Source organism: Papio anubis, chromosome 11, assembly GCF_008728515.1.
Source record: "Papio anubis isolate 15944 chromosome 11, Panubis1.0, whole genome shotgun sequence".
Lineage (NCBI taxonomy): Eukaryota > Metazoa > Chordata > Mammalia > Primates > Cercopithecidae > Papio > Papio anubis.
In genome coordinates, this window is record NC_044986.1 from 33886237 (window position 1) to 33906595 (window position 20359).

General features: G+C 41.5%; 2 protein-coding genes across 2 annotated transcripts in view; one reads left to right on the plus strand and one right to left on the minus strand.

Moving 5' to 3' along the window:
- The window catches only part of LOC101026589 (cytochrome c oxidase assembly protein COX15 homolog), a 62201-nt gene extending 59936 nt beyond the window's left edge, over positions 1-2265 (plus strand). The window contains exon 9 of the mRNA XM_009215140.4: positions 2191-2265. Coding sequence (XP_009213404.2) covers positions 2191-2220 — 30 coding nt within the window. The 3' untranslated portion in view covers positions 2221-2265. The remainder of the gene's footprint in view (positions 1-2190) is intronic.
- The window catches only part of ENTPD7 (ectonucleoside triphosphate diphosphohydrolase 7), a 55981-nt gene extending 36884 nt beyond the window's left edge, over positions 1-19097 (minus strand). The window contains exons 1-5 of the mRNA XM_003904108.4: positions 18737-19097; positions 18359-18461; positions 16706-16888; positions 694-899; positions 285-435 (exon numbers count right to left, since the gene is read on the minus strand). Coding sequence (XP_003904157.1) covers positions 285-435; positions 694-899; positions 16706-16888; positions 18359-18366 — 548 coding nt within the window. The 5' untranslated portion in view covers positions 18367-18461; positions 18737-19097. The remainder of the gene's footprint in view (positions 1-284; positions 436-693; positions 900-16705; positions 16889-18358; positions 18462-18736) is intronic.
- Positions 19098-20359: the final 1262 nt, after the last annotated feature.

Sequence of the window (20359 nt, forward strand, 5' to 3'; positions counted from 1 at the left end):
CTCCTCCTAATTCATTCTGTAATTATGTTCTCTATGTGCCTAATGATCCAAATCTATTACCATCACCACTACTCCCAACCCTCAATCCAAACTAAGAATCACTAGAGTCATCCCAGATAGATATTGATCCCAAAGCAGCAAATGACATGAAGTTGGGAATGAATGACTGTGTCATAATTGGGTTTAGGGATATAGACCAGGGAACCACAGAGGACAGTGCATGAAACTGGTCTTTCATCTCTCGTGCCACCGTTTTCCTGTGTTTCCTGGACCCTGCATCTCACCTCTCAGGGAGAAGCCTCATGCCTGCTGTGCAGAGGATGTAAAGGGGGGTCTCCTTGTGCTTCTTCACGGGCACATGAGCAGCAGCAAAGCTCAGCAGAGGACGAAGGTAATCACTGGCATGTTCTGGAGTGTCTGCCATTGCAGAGATTCCTTAAGTTAAAACAAACAAACAAAAAAGTTTCTTTAAAAAGCAGCTCACATAAGACTCAGGAAACTGATGCCCTATAAGGTTCTCCTTAAGGTCCTAAACATTTATTTATTTGAGAGGTAGGGGGTGACAATGAATGAGACATCCCTCCTGTTACCCAGACTCTCAAGAAGAAAAGGGTAGCTTGCTTTCTCCTTCTTTTCTCTCCTTTTTCATGCCTTAAAAGAGATTGACAAAATATATTCTGATGTGATGAGTACCTGGCTTGATTTTTTTAACCACTGGTTGGCTGTTGCGGTCTCTCATCTGTTTGATGTCCAGCAAGTCATGGGGGTTCCCATTATGTCTTGGCCAGAAATAAACAAAAATCCGGGAACCACTGCTGCCACAGTCGACAACAAGTCCATAATTCAGATTTGGGTCTTCAGTGTCAGTAGCTTCAAGGTCCCCTACTCGAGCCAAATACCTAAGTCAGGCAAAAAGAGAAATCAGTGCTAAGCAGTCAGGTCCATGAAAGGCACCCTCACTTACTTCATTTGTTCATGAATCTTCATTAAGTGCCTACGTGTGCCAAGCGCATGGGACTACCAGTCCTAACCAATGAGTGAAGCAATATTGACAGATTTACTGATGTGCCTGAGACAATAGCTGGTTCGCTTGCCTAGAGGCCACTGAAATTAGATGACTAAAAGATGTCCCCATGTGTGGGGGCAGCTCTGAAACTGGCTGAGGTAGCAATCTTTTTTCAAGCATTAGAGCTTGTAGGCCTGAATAAATAACTGTTTTTTTGTTATATGCCATTAAGTTGTGGGGTAGCTTGTTACACACACTAGATAACTGAGACAATCTTAATCACTTCTTTTCTATCTTTCTGTAGAGATGCATCCAGAATATTGTGGAACGATTTCTCATGTAATGTGTTTCTGGGAGGTGATTTTGTTTTGTTTTGTTTTGGTTTTTTGGTTTTTTGAGACAGAGTCTTATTCTGCCACCCAGGCTGGAGCACACTGGCACGATCTCAGCTCACTGCAACCTCTGCCTCCCAAATTCAACCGATTCTCCTGCCTCAACCTCCCAAAGTGCTGGGATTACAGGCATGAGCCACTGCGCCTGGCCTAGGTGGTGATATTTTTGATTGGGCTTTTTGGTTTTGCTTTTTTGCTTTTTGTTTTGTATTTATATTGCTAGAATTTCATTAACTAAAAATGTAATTCATAAAAACAATAAATATTCTTTTCTACAATCTTATATATATATATATATATATATATATATATTTTTTTTTTTTTTTTTTTTTTTTGAGATGGAGTCTTGCTCTGTCTTCCAGGCTGGAGTACAGTGGCGCGATCTCAGCTCACTGCAAGCTCTGCCTCCCGGGTTCATGCCATTCTCCTGCCTCAGCCTCCCAAGTATCTGGGACTACAGGCGCCCGCCACCACGCCCGGCTAATTTTTTGTATTTTTAGTAGAGACGAGGTTTCACCGTGTTAGCCAGGATGGTCTTGATTTCCTGACCTCATGATCCGCCCACCTCAGCCTCCCAAAGTGCTGGGAATACAGACGTGAGCCACTGCGCCTGGCCTAAATATTTTATAAATATAAAAAGAATGATCATAAAATATGTATAGGGTATAAAGAATAACAATAAAACAAATGCCTGTGTACGTACCACCAAGTTTAAAAAATAAATTACACTTAAAAAAAAAAAATTCTTCTTGGCCCCTAGGACATTAGTATTTTGTGTTGGAATTTTTTCAGATTCTCATTCCAAGATATCTGGCTGGCTGACATAAGGAAGATGAAACAAGTAAAAGTGTTCCATGAAACACATCAAGGTCTGAATCTCAGCTCTATTGCTTTCTATGCTGTGTGACCTTAAGCAAGTTAATAAACTCCTCTCAGACTGTTTTCTCATCTGTAAAACAAGGAGAGTGAAGGGTATCTACCCTCACAGAGATCCTACACATAGCAGAACTGTGTTGCCGCTGTTGTTAACAGAATAATCATTGGGAAAGCAAATAGTAGATGACTCTGAGGAAAAAGGCTTAAAAGTTCAGAAAATAAAGAAGACTAAGAGTTGATTAAAATACTTCTGAGCACTTGGCCAGGCATGGTGGCTCACACCTGTTATCCCAGCACTTTGGGAGGCTGAGGTGGGTGGATCTCCTGAGGTCAGAAGTTCAAGACCAGCCTGGCCAACATGGTGAAACCCCATGTCTACAAAAAATATAAAAATTAGCCAGGCATGGTGGCAGGAGCCTGTAATCCCAGCTACTCAGGAGGCTGAGGCAGGAGAATTGCTTGAACCCGGGAGGCAGAGGTTTCGGTGAGCTGAGATCACGCCACTGCACTCTCGCCTGGGTGACAGAGCGAGACTCCGTCTCAAAAAAAAAAAAAAAAGTTATCTGCCCTGCTCATCCAACATTGTCTTCAAAGCCAACTCCTAGATCTCCAAGGCTCTTACACAGAACCCCTCAGAACCAGTTTTTGTGATGTCTGAAGCTAACAAAATTTGGAAAGCCTTTTAAAAACAAGATTCAGCATTACAAATACAAAAAAAGCCCATGTAAGTGAAGGGCTTTAAGGTATAGGGATCATTCGCTTCACAGTAAACCCACCCCCAATCAGAATAATAAACCATGCATCATGCTCCTGAAACCAATCTAGCCAGTGTTTATTGGTGATTTCACATTGTTAGACAAACCACACAGTTCCTTATTTGGGCAGAAAAGCAAACTTGATAAAAAGAAGAGCATGTAGAAATAATTCTGAAATAAAAAAGTAGAGTACCTTTCCTATAGTACAATGCAAAATGCATTTTTTTTTAAAAAAGAGAAGAGCAGGTAACTAAGCTTCAATATAATGTTGTTAATTATTACTGAGAGTAGGGGTAGGTAGAACTTTTTTTCTGGATCTGAAATAGTAGTGAGTTGAGGGAAATGAAGCAGATGGTAAAAATCTGTTACAAAACAGAAAGTTTCTAATCCTAAAGATTCCATTTCACCACATATCTTCCCATTCTAATCAAATCACTGGGCTGAACTGGGCTAGAATCCACCAATCAACTAGCAACAGCTCACTTCTATCACACGAGAGCTGGGCAAAAGTCTGGGTTCAAGTCACAGAACTCTTGCAAATACTGACCTCACAAGAGGCCAAAGATAAAAAAGAAACAGGCAAGATAATCCACCCCCATTCCAAAGTGACTTTTCATTTCCAATTACAGCAATCTTTCTATTTCACATGCTTCACAGAATCTTCCTGCTTCCCTTCTCTGAAAACCACCCACTCTGCTTGTCTCTTGCAAGATTCTGAATCCCATCCCCTTCTGCATAATGAATAACTTTTCTCTAGTGCACTGGTTCTCAAATTTGGGGGCCTTAGGACTCCTTTGTAATCTTAAAGCTTATTGAACCCCAAAGAGCTTTCGTAGATATAGGTTATATCTATCTATATTTACTATATTAGAAAATAAAACATAAAAATGTTAAGTACTTATTTCATTTAAATAAAATAAATTCATTACATATATAAATATGCCTGTAATCCCAGCACTTTGGGAGGCCGAGGCGGGTGGATCATGAGGTCAGCAGATCGAGACCATCCTGGCTAACATGGTAAACCCCGTCTCCACAAAAATACAAAAAATTAGCCGGGCGTAGTGACGGGCGCCTGTAGTCCCAGCTACTCAGGAGGCTGAGGCAGAAGAATGGCATGAACCTGGGAGGCAGAGCTTGCAGTAAGCCAAGATCGTACCACTGCACTCCAGCCTGGGCGACAGAGCAAGACTTTGTCTCAAAAAAAAAAAAAAAAAAGATTAGTTGCAATTGGAATCTAAACCCCTCCCCGCCCCCCAAAAAAAGATGAGTTGCAATTGGAATCTAAAAATTTTTCATACTCTGTTACATTAAAATCCATTAAAAAACACAGGTTAACCATGCACTTTGAATGGTTATCCATTAAAAAACAGGTTTACCATGCACTTTGAATGGCTATTATCCAAGCATGATTTCAAAACATCATCTATTGGAAAATATTGGTTCACTGAGTTATGCAAATCTTCCTAACATTGATACATTTCATTCTACAATCGTTAAAAAAAACCACATTCATTAATATCACTACCAATCTTACTCAAAACGTCTTTTAAGTATTGGGAAGCTATCCAATTCACAGTGGCAGATATAGTTTTCCAAAATACTAATTTTCACTTGGAAGTTCAAATTTTAACATTGGCAATAAATACCGAAAACTGTTTTTCATGAAGTGACAGATTTATTTCATTCATTTTCAAGGAAATGTCTATAAAATACGCAAGTATTTTGGGAGTCTGTGAGGGTGAAACTATTTTTATAATAATACTAAAATGTTATTTTGCCTTTTAAAACTATGGTTCAAACATATAAAATTTACCATTTTTAAGTGTATAGTCAGTAGTATTAAGCATATTTACATTGACTCTGAAACCATAGTTTTTCTGGCAGTCATTCTTTTAACTAAAAATAGTGTCCCATGATAAAAGCAGCTGGGTTTACCTCATAATTCAAAAAACTGCCCCAGTGCTTTTACTCTAGACAACTTCAGTATATAGCAGAAGTGCTTAATACCTATTTCCCCTTTCATCACATAGAATATTGAAAAGATATTCATAAGTGGAACTGAATCTTTTCTTCCAATGCAATTGTGTGGCAATATAGAATACAGTAACTACTAGTACAATGTGGTGCCTCTATCTTGATTTGAGCTAAGGCATTATTAGCAGTTTTACCTGCCATTGCTTTTGCACCATCAAAGCAAGTATCAATCAACTCAGTGAAAAAGGCAAAAGACATGACTACAGTCAAGAGATGGAAGCGACCCAAATGTCCATCAATAGATAAATGGATCCACAAAATGTGGTATATGCATAAAATGAAATATTATTCCGCCTTAAAAAGGAGGAGATCCTGTCACATGTTACAACACAGATGAATCTTCAGGATATTATGCTAAGTAAATAAGCCAGGCACAAAAAGACAAGTACTGTATGATTCCACCTATATGAGGTATCTAAAGTAGAAACAGAAAATTTAATGGTAGTTACCAGCAGCTGGCTGGAAAGAGAGAGAAAAGGAGAATTCATTAATGGGTACAGAGTTACGATCCACAAGATGAAAAAATTCTGGAGATCTGTTTCACAACAATGTAAATATGCTTAATACTACTGACTGTACACTTAAAAATGGTAAATTTTATACGTTTGAACCATAGTTTTAAAAGGCAAAATAACATTTCAGTATTATTATTAAAATAGTTTCACCCTCACAGACTCCCAAAAGTGTCTCAGAGACCCTCCAAGGGCCACTAAACACTCTGAGAACCACTGCTCTAATACAACCTTCCTTTTCTCTTTAACATCCATCTGCTTCTCTACCTACTCCTTTCCCTCTCCTGTCTCCTTGGACATGACTTCTCAGTTCTTAAAAAGCCACTACTCAACAATGCTGACTGGTAATTTCCACAATGATTTGAAAAGGCCTCTTCCTTCTGTTCTAAAATGTGGACATCAATATTCCCTGTTTGTATTTCAGTATGAGCCCCTAAGATTTCTTTCATATTTGCTTGCTGTACCTGTTTAGACCATAAATTTCTGAAGAATAGGTACCTTATCTATAGTACCTTGAGAGTGTCACAGTGTTTCTCACGTTTCTCTGCCCAAAACGTGTATCAAATAGTATTGATTGGTTTGGTCCTAGAGCTCACAAAATGGAGCTGTTGGTCTGTTAACTCCTCCATGTCTTTGTACAGCTCTACTCAAAATCAACTGGTCTCTTTCTTGGAAAGTTTTAATTGCTTTCCAAACAAAGTATCGTTATCCTCTCTGATTCCTGCCAAAATAAGGAACTTTACAGCTCCAGTTTTGGTGCAACTCAACTTTTCTTTCTCTTCCTTTCAAAGTCTCTATGTGTGCTTCGGCTAAAATGTCAGCTGACCTTAGATCACTAGAGAGGAAGATAGGCCTAAATGGCATTTATGCAGTGGAAAGTCTCCATTTTTCTCATTGTGCATACAAATGAGTAACTAAAGAACAGTTTCCCCTCTGGGCAGTAACCACATTACCTTTTTCTGGAACTCTGACCTCTTATGACCTAATCAGGCTTCTTACCCTTTTGACCAACTAGAAGCCTTCCTCTATATAGGCTCCTAACATGAATGGATCACCAGACCTTTCTTGCATTTTTTCATATATAGTTTTTTTTTTTTGTCATATGTAATTTGTAGTCATGGCCTTAGCCATCACGGTCAATTACTTACATTGCTGAACCCTCCTGTTTTAGTGATGCCACACTAGCCAATCTCTAAAGAGGACCAAAAGCCCAAGAGAAAAGTCTCAAAAACCTTCGCATCCCTCACATCCACCTTCCCCAAAGAGGTCTGATTCACCATCACACATACTCACCCCAATACCATACCCACACACACACACCCTCTGTTTAAGAAACATGATTTCCTTCTAGTCACTGCTGAGTCAATGAAAAGAAAGTTACCCACAAATATATCACCTAAGGTGGAATTGGAAGACAATGGCTTTTCACTGCCATTATCCTGAAAGCATTAACATCATTAGAGCTGTAACTGAGCAAACCATTACCCAGCTTACAAAATCAAAACTAATTACACCACTTTAGAGTTCAAACAGAGCTCAGTGATGGGCCAAAAGTCAATTGAAGTAGCCCCCATGAGTATGGGGCTACTAATTCTTTGCTGAATGTCATCATACTCTTCAACTCTGTTCAAAGTTCAGAACCAAATGTAATTATATTACAGTTAAAGTAGCTGTGCATGACTGATGATAGTAATACATACCCAGAAAAGTATATTGTAAGATTACTAACTTACCTCCTAACAAGATTAATCAGAACAGTCAGGAACATCTATGATTTAAAGTCCTGCTCAAAACACTACAAACACCATTAAGATCAAATAAATGGGCTGGGTGTGGTGGCTCACACCTGTAAGCCAGCACTTTGGGAGGCCAAGGTGGGTGGCTTGCTTGAGCTCAGGAGTTCGAGACCAGCCTGAGCAACATGGCGAAACCCCATCTCTACAAAGAATATAAAAATTAGTCGGGTGTGGTGGTGTTTGCCTTTGGTCTCAGCTTCTAGGGGGACTGAGGTGAGAGGATTTTGCTTAAGCCTGGGAGGTTGAGGCTGCAGTGAGCTATGATCACACCACTGCACTCCAGCTTGGGTGACAAAGTGAGACCCTGTTTCCAAAAAAAAAAAAAAAATCAAGTAACTGAATAAATGTGGGACAGACACAGTGGCTCATGCCTGTAATCCCAGCACTTTGGGAGGTCGAGGTGGAAGGACTGCTTGAGGTCAGGCGTTCAAGGCCAACCTGGGCAACATAGTGAGACCCCTGTCTCTAAAAATAAAAAAAAATAAAAAAAATTTAGCCAGGCACGGTGGCATGCACCTGTAATCTCAGATACTAGGAAGGCTGGGGCAGGAGGATAGCTTGAGTCACTCTATAAATAATAAAATAAACGTGAATAAATGCTTTCAATTTCACCATAAAAAAATCTCTGAACTGTTCTATTACACATAAGAACCCAATCATTTCATCTGTATATGCTAAAGAGCATTCTAACCAAAAGTAATGCCTCTCTTTGACTTGCTTTAATTAAACAGAATTGAAACACCTATGGAAGGCCAGTACCAAGCCAATTGCTGACACAGAACCTCTCATTCAGTTATTTCCAGATGGTAAAGGAACATGAAGGCACCACCTTTCAATAGTTACAAAAGACATTCTTCAGACAATAGTTCACCCAGACAAAATTTTACCCACTAATGAAGATAACAGTGAGGCTACCAAAAAGTGAACAACATTAAACATGAATGTGAAAAAGGAAAGGTATTAAACAGAACATTTAAGAACAGTTTACCATAGTGTCTTGTACACTATGTATACATGCTAGAAGTTCCTCTTACACAGTCATGCACTGCATAATGACGTTTCAGATAACAGCAAACCACATGTACAACAGTGGTCCCATAAGATTATAATGGAACTGAAAAAATTCCTATTAATGATGTCTTGATGATCCTGACCCTGTGCAGGCTTAGGCTAATGTGTGTGTTTCTGTTTTCATTTCTAACAAAAAAGTTTTAAAAGGAAAACAAATTAAAATTTTTTAAAAATAGAAAAAAGCTTATAGAATAAGAATATTATAAGGAAAATATTTCCCTACAGCTTTACAATATTTTTGTGTTTTAAGTTGTGTTAGTCCAAAACAGTCAAAAAGTTTTTGAAAATTTCAAAGTTTAGAAAGTGGAAAAGTTACAGCAAGTTAAGGTTAATTTATTATTGAAGAAAGAAAAAAAATTTAAATAACTTTTTTTTTTTTTTTTTTTTTTTTTTTTTTTTTTGGAGACGGAGTCTCGCTCTGTCGCCCAGGCTAGAGTGCAGTGGCCGGATCTCAGCTCACTGCAAGCTCCGCCTCCCGGGTTTACGCCATTCTCCTGCCTCAGCCTCCCCAGTAGCTGGGACTACAGGCGCCCGCCACCTCGCCCGGCTAGTTTTTTTTTGTATTTTTTTAGTAGAGACGGGGTTTCGCCGTGTTAGCCAGGATGGTCTCGATCTCCTGACCTCGTGATCCGCCCGTCTCGGCCTCCCAAAGTGCTGGGATTACAGGCTTGAGCCACCGTGCCCGGCCTAAATAACTTTTAAATAAATTTAGTGTAGCCTAAATGTACAGTGTTTATAAAGTCCACAGTAATGTCCCAGGCCTTCACACTCACCACTCACTCACTCTGAGAAACTTCCAGTTCTGTGAGCTCCATTCATGGTAAGTGCCCTATACAGGTGTACAATTTATTTTATTATTATTTTTTGAGACAGGGTCTTGCTCTGTTGCCCAGGATGGAGTGCAGCAGAGCAATCATGGCTCACTGAAGCCTTGGCCTCCTGGGCTCAAGTGATCCTCCCGCCTCCGCCACCCAAGTAGCTGGGGCTACAGGCATGCACCACCACACCCAGCTAATTTCTAAATTTTCTGTAGAGATGAGGTTTTACTATGTCACCTAGGCTGGTCTGGAACTCCTGGGTTCAGGAGATCTGCCCACTTCGGCCTCCCAAAGTACTGGGACTGCAGGCTTGAACCACCATACCAGACCCAATTTATCTTTTATACCATATTTTTACTGTACCTTTTCTATGTTTATATATGTTTAGATACACAAATACTTACCATTGTGTTACAGTTGCCTATAGTATTCAGTGCAGTAACGTGTACAGGTTTGTAGGCTAGGAGCATATACACCACACAGCCTAGGTGTGTAGTAGGCTGTACCATCTAGGTTTGTGTAAGTATTCTATGATGTTTACACAATGATAAAATCACCTAATGATGCATGTATTAGAACATATCTCGATCATTATATAACACGTGACTGTCTGAAAAATTAATAAATTTTAACAATTACCCAGCATCCACAGCAGAAATTAAAACGTGGCACACTTAGCACTGTCAACAGAACTCTGTGAAATGATGAAAATGTTCTCTATCTGCACCATCCCATATATCCACACGTGGCCACTGAGCATTTGAAACGGGCCCAGTCCAAGGGAGGAACTGAATTTTGTTTCATTTCATGTTAATTTAAATTTAATTAACCATTTGTGGGTAGTGACTACCCTATTTGATACCACAGTGTAGACAGTAACTGTTGAATAAGTAAACAGATAAATGAATAAATGGATATAAGATATGTATTAAGTCTGAAGAAAATATTGGAGCATGTCATATGTGGCACATGCCAGAAAAACAGTTGATTAAAACACACATCTCGGCCGGGCGCAGTGGCTCACACCTGTAATCCCAGCACTTTGGGAGGCCGAGGCGGATGAATCATGAGGTCAGGAAATCAAGACCATCCTGGCTAACACGTTGAAACCCCGTCTCTACTAAAAATACAAAAAATTAGCTGGGCGTGGTGGCGGGCGCCTGTAGTCCCAGCTACTCGGGAGGCTGAGACAGGAAAACGGCGTGAACCCGGGAGGCGGAGCTTGCAGTGAGCCGAGATCAGGCCACTGCACTCCAGCCTGGGCGACAGCGAAACTCCGTCTCAAAAAAAAAAAAAAAAAAAAAACACACATCTAACACAAGTATTATTCTCAAAAACAGCCCTGCTGTGCATGTGTAGGGTCAGGGAATATGTGGTAAATCTCTGCACCTGCAGCTCAAATGAGCTGTAAAACTAAAATTGGCTCAAAAAAGTTTATTTAAAAAAAAATACAGTTTTGGATTCTATCCTTACTGACACCCCATCTCTCTAAATTTACTTTTTTTGTATCAAATAAATTCTAGTTCTGATGCAAACCTCCTACTTTCTCTTTCCAGAAGCAATATGGATATGTGTTCACAATAAGGAAAAAAAATACAAGTCTACTTGTTTCAATTATTTCAACCCACCAAGTATTTATTGGCACTGACCACCTGGGATACAGTGATAGACAAGAATTATCAGATCACTCTGCCTCCCACATACATTTAAATGCTTTTACCTCTCTCCATCCTCTTGCTGCCACCCAAGTTCAGACGCCACCCAAGTTCAGACCACAATCATCTCTCTATTGAGGTACAGTCCTGGACTTACAATGGTTCGACTTATGATTTTTCAACTTTATGAGGGTGCAAAAGTGATGCACATTCAGTAGAAAGTATACCATGAGTATCCACACAACCATTCTGTTTTTCACTTTTAGTACAGTATTCAATAAATTACATGAGACATTCAACACTTTATTATAAAATAGACCTTCTGTTAGGTGGTTTTGCACAACAGCAGGGTAATGTAAATGTTCTGAGCACCTTTAAAGTGGGCTAGGCTAAACTATGACATTTGTTAGGACAGGTGTATTAAATGCATTTTCAACTTATGATATTCCAATTTACATAACCCATCATAAGTCAAGGAGCATCTCTAGTCCAATTACTCTCCCTGCTTTCTTTTTTATTCCTCTCCAATTCATTTTCCACAATCCCACCAAAGTGAGCTTTCTTTAAGAAGCAGTTCCAGCTGGGTACGATGGCTCATGCCTGTAACCCTAGCACTTTGGGAGGCCGAGGCAGGTGGACCACTTGAGGCCAGCGATTCGAGACCAGCCTGGCCAACATGGTGAAACCCCATCTCTACTAAAAATACAAAAACTAACTAGGCATAGTGCTACATGACTGTAATCCCAGCTACTTGGGAGGCTGAGGCAGGAGAATTGCTTGAACCCGAGAGGCAGAGGTTGTAGTGAGCCGAGATAGCGCCACTGCACTCCAGCCTGGTGACAAAGTGAGACTGTTTCAAAAAAAAAAATTAAAAAGCAGTTCCAATCTTTTCACTCTTCAAAACCTTTCAAAGCCTTCCTTCTGCCCTGAGGGTAATGTCTAAACCCTCTAAAATAACTTAACAGACTCAGTTTGATCTAGCTCTCCAGCCATACAGCTCACCATTCACTCCCTAATTGTCTTTAGCCATATTAACTAACCTACATGGAATTCCATAATTAGACCATGTTGTCTTCAAGTGAGAAATTATGTGCAGGTCTGTCAAGAAAATTCCATAAGCATTAAACAAACTCAAATTATGGATTTAGGTCTCCAAATTTAGTACATTTCTTAAGGGCAGGTTGATTACTATAATCATCCAAAGTGTTTCCTCTTCTCAAAGGAGGAAGTCGAGGCTGGCATGGTAGCTCATGCCTGCAATCCCAACACTCTGGGAGGCCAAAGCAGGAGGATCACTTGAGCCCAGGTGTTCAAGACCAGCCTGGGCAACATAGTGAGACCTCCATCTCTATTTCAGTAACATTTAAAAAAAAAAAAAAAAAAAAAAAAAAAGAAAGCCAAAAATACAAATGAATAGGGCTGCTAGAAGAAGGCAAGGCTGAAAACACAGGCTTCTTGAGAAAATGTGCCAAAGTCTCTGTATCTGGTGTCTGATGCCTATTATCGTCTGCACATAGTGGCTGCTGAAATTTTTGTTGAATGAATGAATTAATTAATGACCAAAGTGAACGGGAAATGAGAAAATCTGGGGACAGAACCCAGAAATAAAAAGGAGAGTAGGCATGTGTCCCAATTCTGACCAAAAAAGATTCCAGGAAATAGTCATTAGAGGTTTCTGGCAAAGCTCTTCTCCATTCTTAGAAGAGAGTCATGGAAAGCCTTTCTGTCTCCTGTGCGACATGAGTGAGTATATATGTTGCCCTGGTTGTTACTGTCTGCTGTTTTTCTTCTTCTTCTTCTTAGTATTATTATTATTATTATTATTATTATTATTATTATTTTGAGACAGGGTCTCACTTTGTCACCCAGGCTGGTATACAATGGTGTGATCCTAGCTCACTGCATTCTGTACCTCCTCAGGCTCCAGTGATCCTCCCTCCTCAGCCTCCTGGGAAGCAAGGACTACAGGTGCATGCTACCATGCCTGGCTAAGTTTCGTATTTTTTTTGTAGAGACAGGGTTTTGCCATGTTGCACAGGCTGGTCTCGAACTCTTGATTATGCAATCCACCTGCCTCCACCTCCCAAAGTGCTGAGATTACAGGCATGAGCCGCCATGCCTGGCAGTCTGCTGTTTTTCAACCATTAAGTAAACTGACACTGTGGACAATAGACAGGAGAGACACAGCCTCTCATCCTGTTAGCCACTGTTGAACTTGTAGTCCTTCTACCCCTGGACTTCCAGGTATGTGAGCATTCTTATTGTTTAAGTCAACGTGGGCTGTTATTTGCAGCCCAAAGCCTCTTAACTAATACAAATCTGAGAAGCAATAAAAAGAAAATTTAGGCCGGGCATGGTGGCTCATACCTGTAATCCCAGCACTTTGGGAGGCTGAGGTGGGCAGATCACAAGGTCAGGAGATCGAGACTATCCTGGCTAACACGGTAAAACCCCATCTCTATTAAAAATACAAAAAATTAGCCAGGCATGGTGGCATGTGCCTGTAGTCCCAGCTACTCAGGAGGCTGAGGCAGGAGAATCACTTGAACCCGGAAGACAGGATGCAGTAAGCCGAGATAGCACCAATGCACCCCAGCCTGGGCAACAGAGTGAGACTGTCTCAAAAAAAAAAAAAAGAAAAAGAAAACATAAATATTTTTTAAATGAGGCCAGGCACAGTGGCTCACATGTGTAATCCCAGCATTTTGAGATGCCAAGGCAGGAGGATTGCTTGAACCCAGGAGTTGAAGGTTATAGTGAGCTATGATCGCACCACTGTACTCCAGCCTGGGTGACAGAGTAAGACTGTCTCTAAAGAAAAAAAATGTTTTAATAAGAAAATCATGTTGAAGATGATGAACATAACATGCCATTATTTAACTTTGTAGCTTCATCAAAAACTAATCTCAAAAAAATAGCAAAATAAATCACTGCTATAAAGAAATATAGACCTTCTGTGCAACTGGTATAGCTAAAAGTATATCCAATAATTCAGATGTACTATCTGTGAAAAAAGATGTCAGACTTTCACTGGATGAAACAGTAGATTAAACACTACAGAAAAAAAATACTAACAAATTTGAAAGCAGCAAAAAAAATCCGAATGAAACACAGAGAGAAAAAAGACTGGAAAAAAAAATAATGAACATCAGTATGCTGTGGGAAAACATCACATGGCTCAATATACATGTAACTGGAGTCCCCAGAGGAAAAGCAGGGGAAAACAAAAAAAAATCTGAAGAAGTAATGGACAAAATGTTTCCAAATTTGATTAAAACTACAAATCCATAGATCTAAGAATCAACAAATCACAAGCACAAGAATCATGTAAGCAGGGCACGGTGGCCCATGCCTGTAATCCCAGCACTTTGGAGGCCGAGGTGGGAGGATAGGTTGAGCTCAGCAGTTTGAGACCAGCCTGAGCAACACTGCAAGACCTCACCTCTACTAAAAATAAAAAAAAATTAGCCAGGTCTGATGGCATATGCCTGTAGTCCCATCTACTCGGGAGGCTGAGGCAGGAAGATAGCTTGAGCCCAGGAGATTGAGGCTGCAGTGCGCTATGATTTCACTATTGCACTCCAACCTGGGAGATGAGCGAGACAGTCTCAAAACCAAAAAATAAATAAATAAAATCATGTAGAAAACAACATCAAAGCACATCACAATCAAATTGCTTAAAACCAGTGATAAACAGAAAATTCTAAAAGTATTCAGAGAAAAAAGACACATTCTATACAGAGAGAACAAAGATTAAAAGGACAGCAGACATCTCAGAAAGAATGCAAGCCAAAAGACAGTGAAGCATCATCTTTAAAGTAATGAAAGGAAAAAAATGATCAATCTAGAGTTCTATACCCAATGAACATTTCTTTCAAAAGGAAAACAAAATAAGGACTTTTTCAGTCATATAAAAGTTGAAAGAATTTATCACCCACATACTTGCTGTACTAGAAATGCTAGAGAATGTTCTTGAGGTAAAAGCAAATATGAAAATATGGGTCCAGATGGAAACATGGATCTACACAAAGGAATGAAGCAGCCCAGAAATGGTAAATATAGACAAAAGTGACTCCATCTTGGATGCTAATCTGCCATGTTAACTTCTGACTAGCCCCAGTCCTGTAAATGCCTCTTGATTCCTGCTTTATTTACTAGTGTAAGAACATGTCAACCTTGGCGTTGGCACACAAATGACAGGATATGGCACATGCAGCATTCTTGCCTGCTCTGGAGGGCTGTCTTTAATTGTCTTGCACAGGGTGCATATCCCATTTCCCTGTACTATATAAGCCCTGGGTCTCGGGAGTAACAGTATGGAGATCTACCTGTCTTGCAGCTACCCAGGACCATGCTTCTGTCTGCAAGTTCCCTCAATAAATCAATCAATACCAACGAACAATTTGCCTGCCTCCTCCTTTTGTTTCTCGGTCCCTTCAGCATTCAAGGGTCACTTTGCTTATATGACCATTTCAGGCAACAATATGGTTAAATATATAAGCCTTTTTTTTTTCTTATATTGAAAATCTCTTCAAAAGATAATTGACTATCTAACACAAAAATAATGACAATATGTTGTGAAGCTTATAACATGTAGAAATAAAATATATGACAATAGCACAAAGACCAAGAGGAAGGGAGGAATGAAAGTATACTGTTGTTAGGTTCTTGTTCTAGATGTGAAGAGGAGTAATATTACTTGAAGGAAGATTGTGATAATTAAAGATGACATTATAAACTTTAACCACTAAAAAAAAGAAAAAGTTATATATAATAAGCCAACATGAGAGATAAAATGGAACCATAAAAACTGTACTCAACTGAAAAGAAGAGGGAAAAAGAGGAAAAAGAACAAGAACAAATGTGACAAATGAAAAACAAATAGCAAGATTAAAACTAAACATACTAAATAATCAGATTAGGCCGGGCGCCGTGGCTCAAGCCTGTAATCCCAGCACTTTGGGAGGCCGAGACGGGCGGATCACGAGGTCAGGAGATCGAGACCATCCTGGCTAACACGTGAAACCCCGTCTCTACTAAAAAAATACAAAAATTAGCCGGGAGCGGTGGCGGGCGCCTGTAGTCCCAGCTACTCGGGAGGCTGAGGCAGGAGAATGGCGTGAACCCGGGAGGTGGAGCTTGTAGTGAGCTGAGATCCGGCCACTGCACTTCAGCCTGGGGGACAGAGCGAGACTCCGTCTCAAAAAAAAAAAAAATAATAATAATAATAATAATCAGATTAAATGTAAATAGCCTGAACACCCCAATTAACTGCAGAGATAGTCAGATTGGATTAAGAAACAAGACTCAACCAAACACCAACTACAAGAAGCCCACTTATATAAAGATACCAATAGGCTAAAACTAAAACTATAGAAGAAATATCTATCATGCTAATGTTAATCAAAAGAAAGCTGGAGTAGCTATAGTAATACCAGACTAGTAGATTTCAGAGCAAAGTATATAATCAAGGATAAAGAGAATCATTTAATAATGATAAAGGGGTCCATTCGTAAAGGTATATTACAGTCCTAAATATTTATACACACAATAAGTTTCAGCCCACCAAAACAAGAAAATAGAAAGATGCCTTTCATGCAGTATCAGTATTCCTGTACCAAACTGAACATTGCCAAAATGGGGCTCAAGATATTCTTTATGTAATAAATGGCATGCAATTTTACTAATAAAAGTACAGTATTACCCAAAAGGGTCAAAGTTAGTAATGTGTTAAACGGCTCATGAAAATATTTATGACTTCAGTGCCAAAATCTAAAGCTGACTCACCTTTCGTATTGCCTATCTCGTGGTAATGAAGCACTCCAATGTCGAAAGTCTATGATTAACATAAGTAAAAGGAGACAGGATATGAAGAAGAGTCCCAGGAATGCTACCCGCTGACGAAGAAATGGACTCACTGTGGGCACAGTGAAGTACCAGGAGGCTGGGCAGAGGTAGGAAAAACTGATCCTGAAATTAGACAAACATTAGTAAGTCTGAAACATTTCTACAATTGAGTGCTTAAAAATCGTTTTTAAATTGGATAAAAGCCCTCCTAATAAAGGCAAAAATCCATGCCAACAGAAGTCTAAATGTTCTTTTCGTCTCTAATTTTAGAAGTTCATGGTGCTTCTACTATATAAATCAGAAAAGCCTTATCTGCCCTTTTTCCAAACTGCACTTTTGAGTGCAATTCAAAGACTTAATCTCATGTTAGTGAAAAGATCACCAGTCTTCCTGGGCAACCTCATAACATTGGAGAATCACAGCAACTACAATATTCCCAACCAAGAATGCTGTCAAGAAACAGGATGGTCAGAAAATTTATTTAACTGATTTTTAAAATGTTTTATCAGATTATATATGCACATAGCAAGACAAATCAAACAGTTTAAAAGGATATATTGTATAGTGAAAAGTGATTCTTGCCCTGACCCCATAATCTCTCTCTCAGAGGCAACCATTGCTACCCAGTTGCTGTGTAATTTTTTTTTTTTTTTGAGATGGAGTCTTGCACTGTTGCCCAGGCTGGAGTGTAGTGGTGCAATCTCGGCTCACTGCAACCTCCACCTCCTGGGTTTAAGCAATTCTCCTCCCTCAGCCTCCCCAGTAGCTGGGATTACAGGTGCCCACCACCACACCCGGCTAATTTTCGTATTTTTAGTTATTTTTAGTAGAGGAGGGGTTTCTACTTGGCCAGGCTGGTCCCAAACTCCTGATCTCAGGTGATCCGCCTGCCTCGGCCTCCCAAAGTGCTGGGATTGCAGGCGTGAGCTACCGCACCCGGCCGTTGCTGTGTATTTTTCCAGGGATATTCTACGGATACACAAGCATAAATATACACCAATATATTTACAGTAATATATCTGTGTGTGTATGTGTGTGTGTGTATCCATTCCCTCGGTTTTACACAAATGGTAGTCCACCATACCTGCTGTTCTACATCTTTCCCCCACTTTATTTGATAACTGTCCCTTATTGGTGCATGTAGATCCACATTAATATTTTTTAAAAGCTTCAGGGTATTATAATGTATGGATAAGTGTATTCATCTGTGAAGTTAACTTTCTACATTGACTCAAAAGGACCTCGGTCTGTCTGCTTTTAAAGTTCCTTGCAAACAAAAAACTTCTTTGTTTAACCTCCTCAAGTGGCACCTAGCCTTGCTCAGATGCAAATCTGAACCAATGTTACAACCTTGTACTTTACAGAGCTGAGCAAGCCGACTCACTCCACCACCCCGGGCCACGGGCTAGAAACTATTATTTATCAGCCCTCGCAATAATACAACTTTGATCATCTCTGCATCCAACTGACCAGGATACAAAGTCCAAGTGCAGCTCCAGGGCAAACCTCATTTGGGACAGCCTCCCAGGGCCCCCCAACCTGCCTGCCATCCTCTGCCGTGCTCCCAGCCGGAGAGAAAGTGTACAGCCTTACCTAGCCATGGGTTCCTTTCGGTGGTCTCAACGCCTGTCACCTTCTTTTTCTTTTGCCCTGAGAAGGTGGCCTCCTTGTCCCAGGCATGTCCTACGTCTGCAGCCTAGAAAGATTTGATTTCAGGCTTCTGTCCGACTGAGCCCACGAGACAAGACCTCCACGGGAATTCCACGGCTCCCACCTCCTCCCCAGGCTCCCACTCCGTCTGCTCTGGTTCCTCAGGCCCAGGGGACCCCACCCAGGCATCCTGGGAGCGGGGCGTTCTCGTGGGCCAGCTCTGTCCTCTAGGAACCGGTCGTCCCCAGGTGGCGGGGGTGTGGGTCCCGCTTCCTTTCCCCGTCCCTCCGGGTCCCACAGCCCTCTCGCGCCCACACTCACGGGATCAAGCGGCCCGCCGGTTCCTTCGGCACCGCTCGGTTCAGTCCCGAGCGGATCCCCGCGGCCCCTCGCCCAGCCGGAAGGAGGGCCCGGGCCGGCGGCGGCGCCACGTCCCCAAGGAAACCGCAGGGAGCCAATGACTGACAGAAGACCCACAGAGAGGGGCCGGCTCTTCAGGAGCCGAACCGGGGGCGAACCAGCTCCGTCAGCAGCACGTCCGTCCGCCAGGGTGGCCAATCCCCTAGACCGGTTGGCCTCTAATGCCCGCCCCGGGACTTTGAGCCGCGCCCAATCGGAAAGGCGTCGTACCGAGGCTCCGCCTGCAGGGCCCGCGGTGAGCTCACAGGTGAGTGGCGCTGGGCGGTCCTGCACTCGCTGCCCTCCCAGGGCCGCGAACTCTCGGCCGGTTGCTTTCCCCACGGCCGCTCCCGGGACAGAGTACCTCCGGTGGGTGGGTTTCGGGGTGTTCGCGACGGAAGCGCATCCCTTGCTCATAACCTATTGTTGGTTTTGTGCCCACTAACCCTCCCTACCAGGATGGCAGTTCTCCCACCTTAAACCTTCCCTATCACCTCCCAAACTGATGCCCCGTGAGAAAAACATAAATTGAAGACAATGACGTTTACACCAAAGTACTTATGTCCATTCATTTGTTTACACCAAAACCTTATGTCTATTCATTAATTCACTGAATGTCTACTAATGCCAATCATCATGAGTTTCTGTGTCGCCGCCCTCCTTGACCTTACAGTAACACAAAGGAAACGACGCGCGCGAGCGTGAGTGTGTGTGTGTGTTTCTTTCTTGCTTACACCAGCCGTTATCTCATTTGCAGGAGGACGGCATAAAGTCCAAGCTCTTTCCAACGTGGCACTTCCATTGCGCCCCACAATCCGCCCTACCGCGTCCTCTGCGGCTACTTGCCTTCCTTACTACGCTCCAGCAACCCGCCCTGTTTTGCTCATTCTGCCCCTCCACGTGCTTTGAATAACCGTCCCGGCCCTTAGCCAAATCACCTCCTCTTCATTCCTTACCACCCATCTTAAGGGTCACCTTCCCCTAAAAGTCCTGCTTGACCTACTATACCTTCTTTATACATGCCTATTGTTTCACTTAGCACATTGAATTACAATTATATGTATGTGTCTGTCTGTCCCACTAGACAGAATATCCTTGAAGGCAAGAACTATCTGCTTCCACATATTCCCAATACTGGCCACTGTCTGGCAGATAAAACACAACTAATGTATAATTAATAAGCAAATAAATGAATGTAGGGGGGTCGGGGAAGACCACCCAAATGCTTTATTTATTCAAAGCTTGCTATGACAAGGGAGTCAGTCACCATCACTTGCATTTGGCAGACTCAAAGCCTGTCAGGACATTAGGAAAACTACTTACTTACTTACTTACCTACAGGGTCTCACTCCGTTGTCATCCAGGCTGGAGTGCAGTGGCGTGATCATGGTTCACTGCAGCCTCGACCTCCTGAGCAAGTGATCCGCCTACCTCAACCTCCTGAGTAGCTGGCTCTACAGGCACGTGCCACCGTGCCTGGCTTTTGTTTTTTAATTCTTTGCAGAGATGGAGTCTCACTGTGTTGTCCAGGCTGGTCTTGAACTC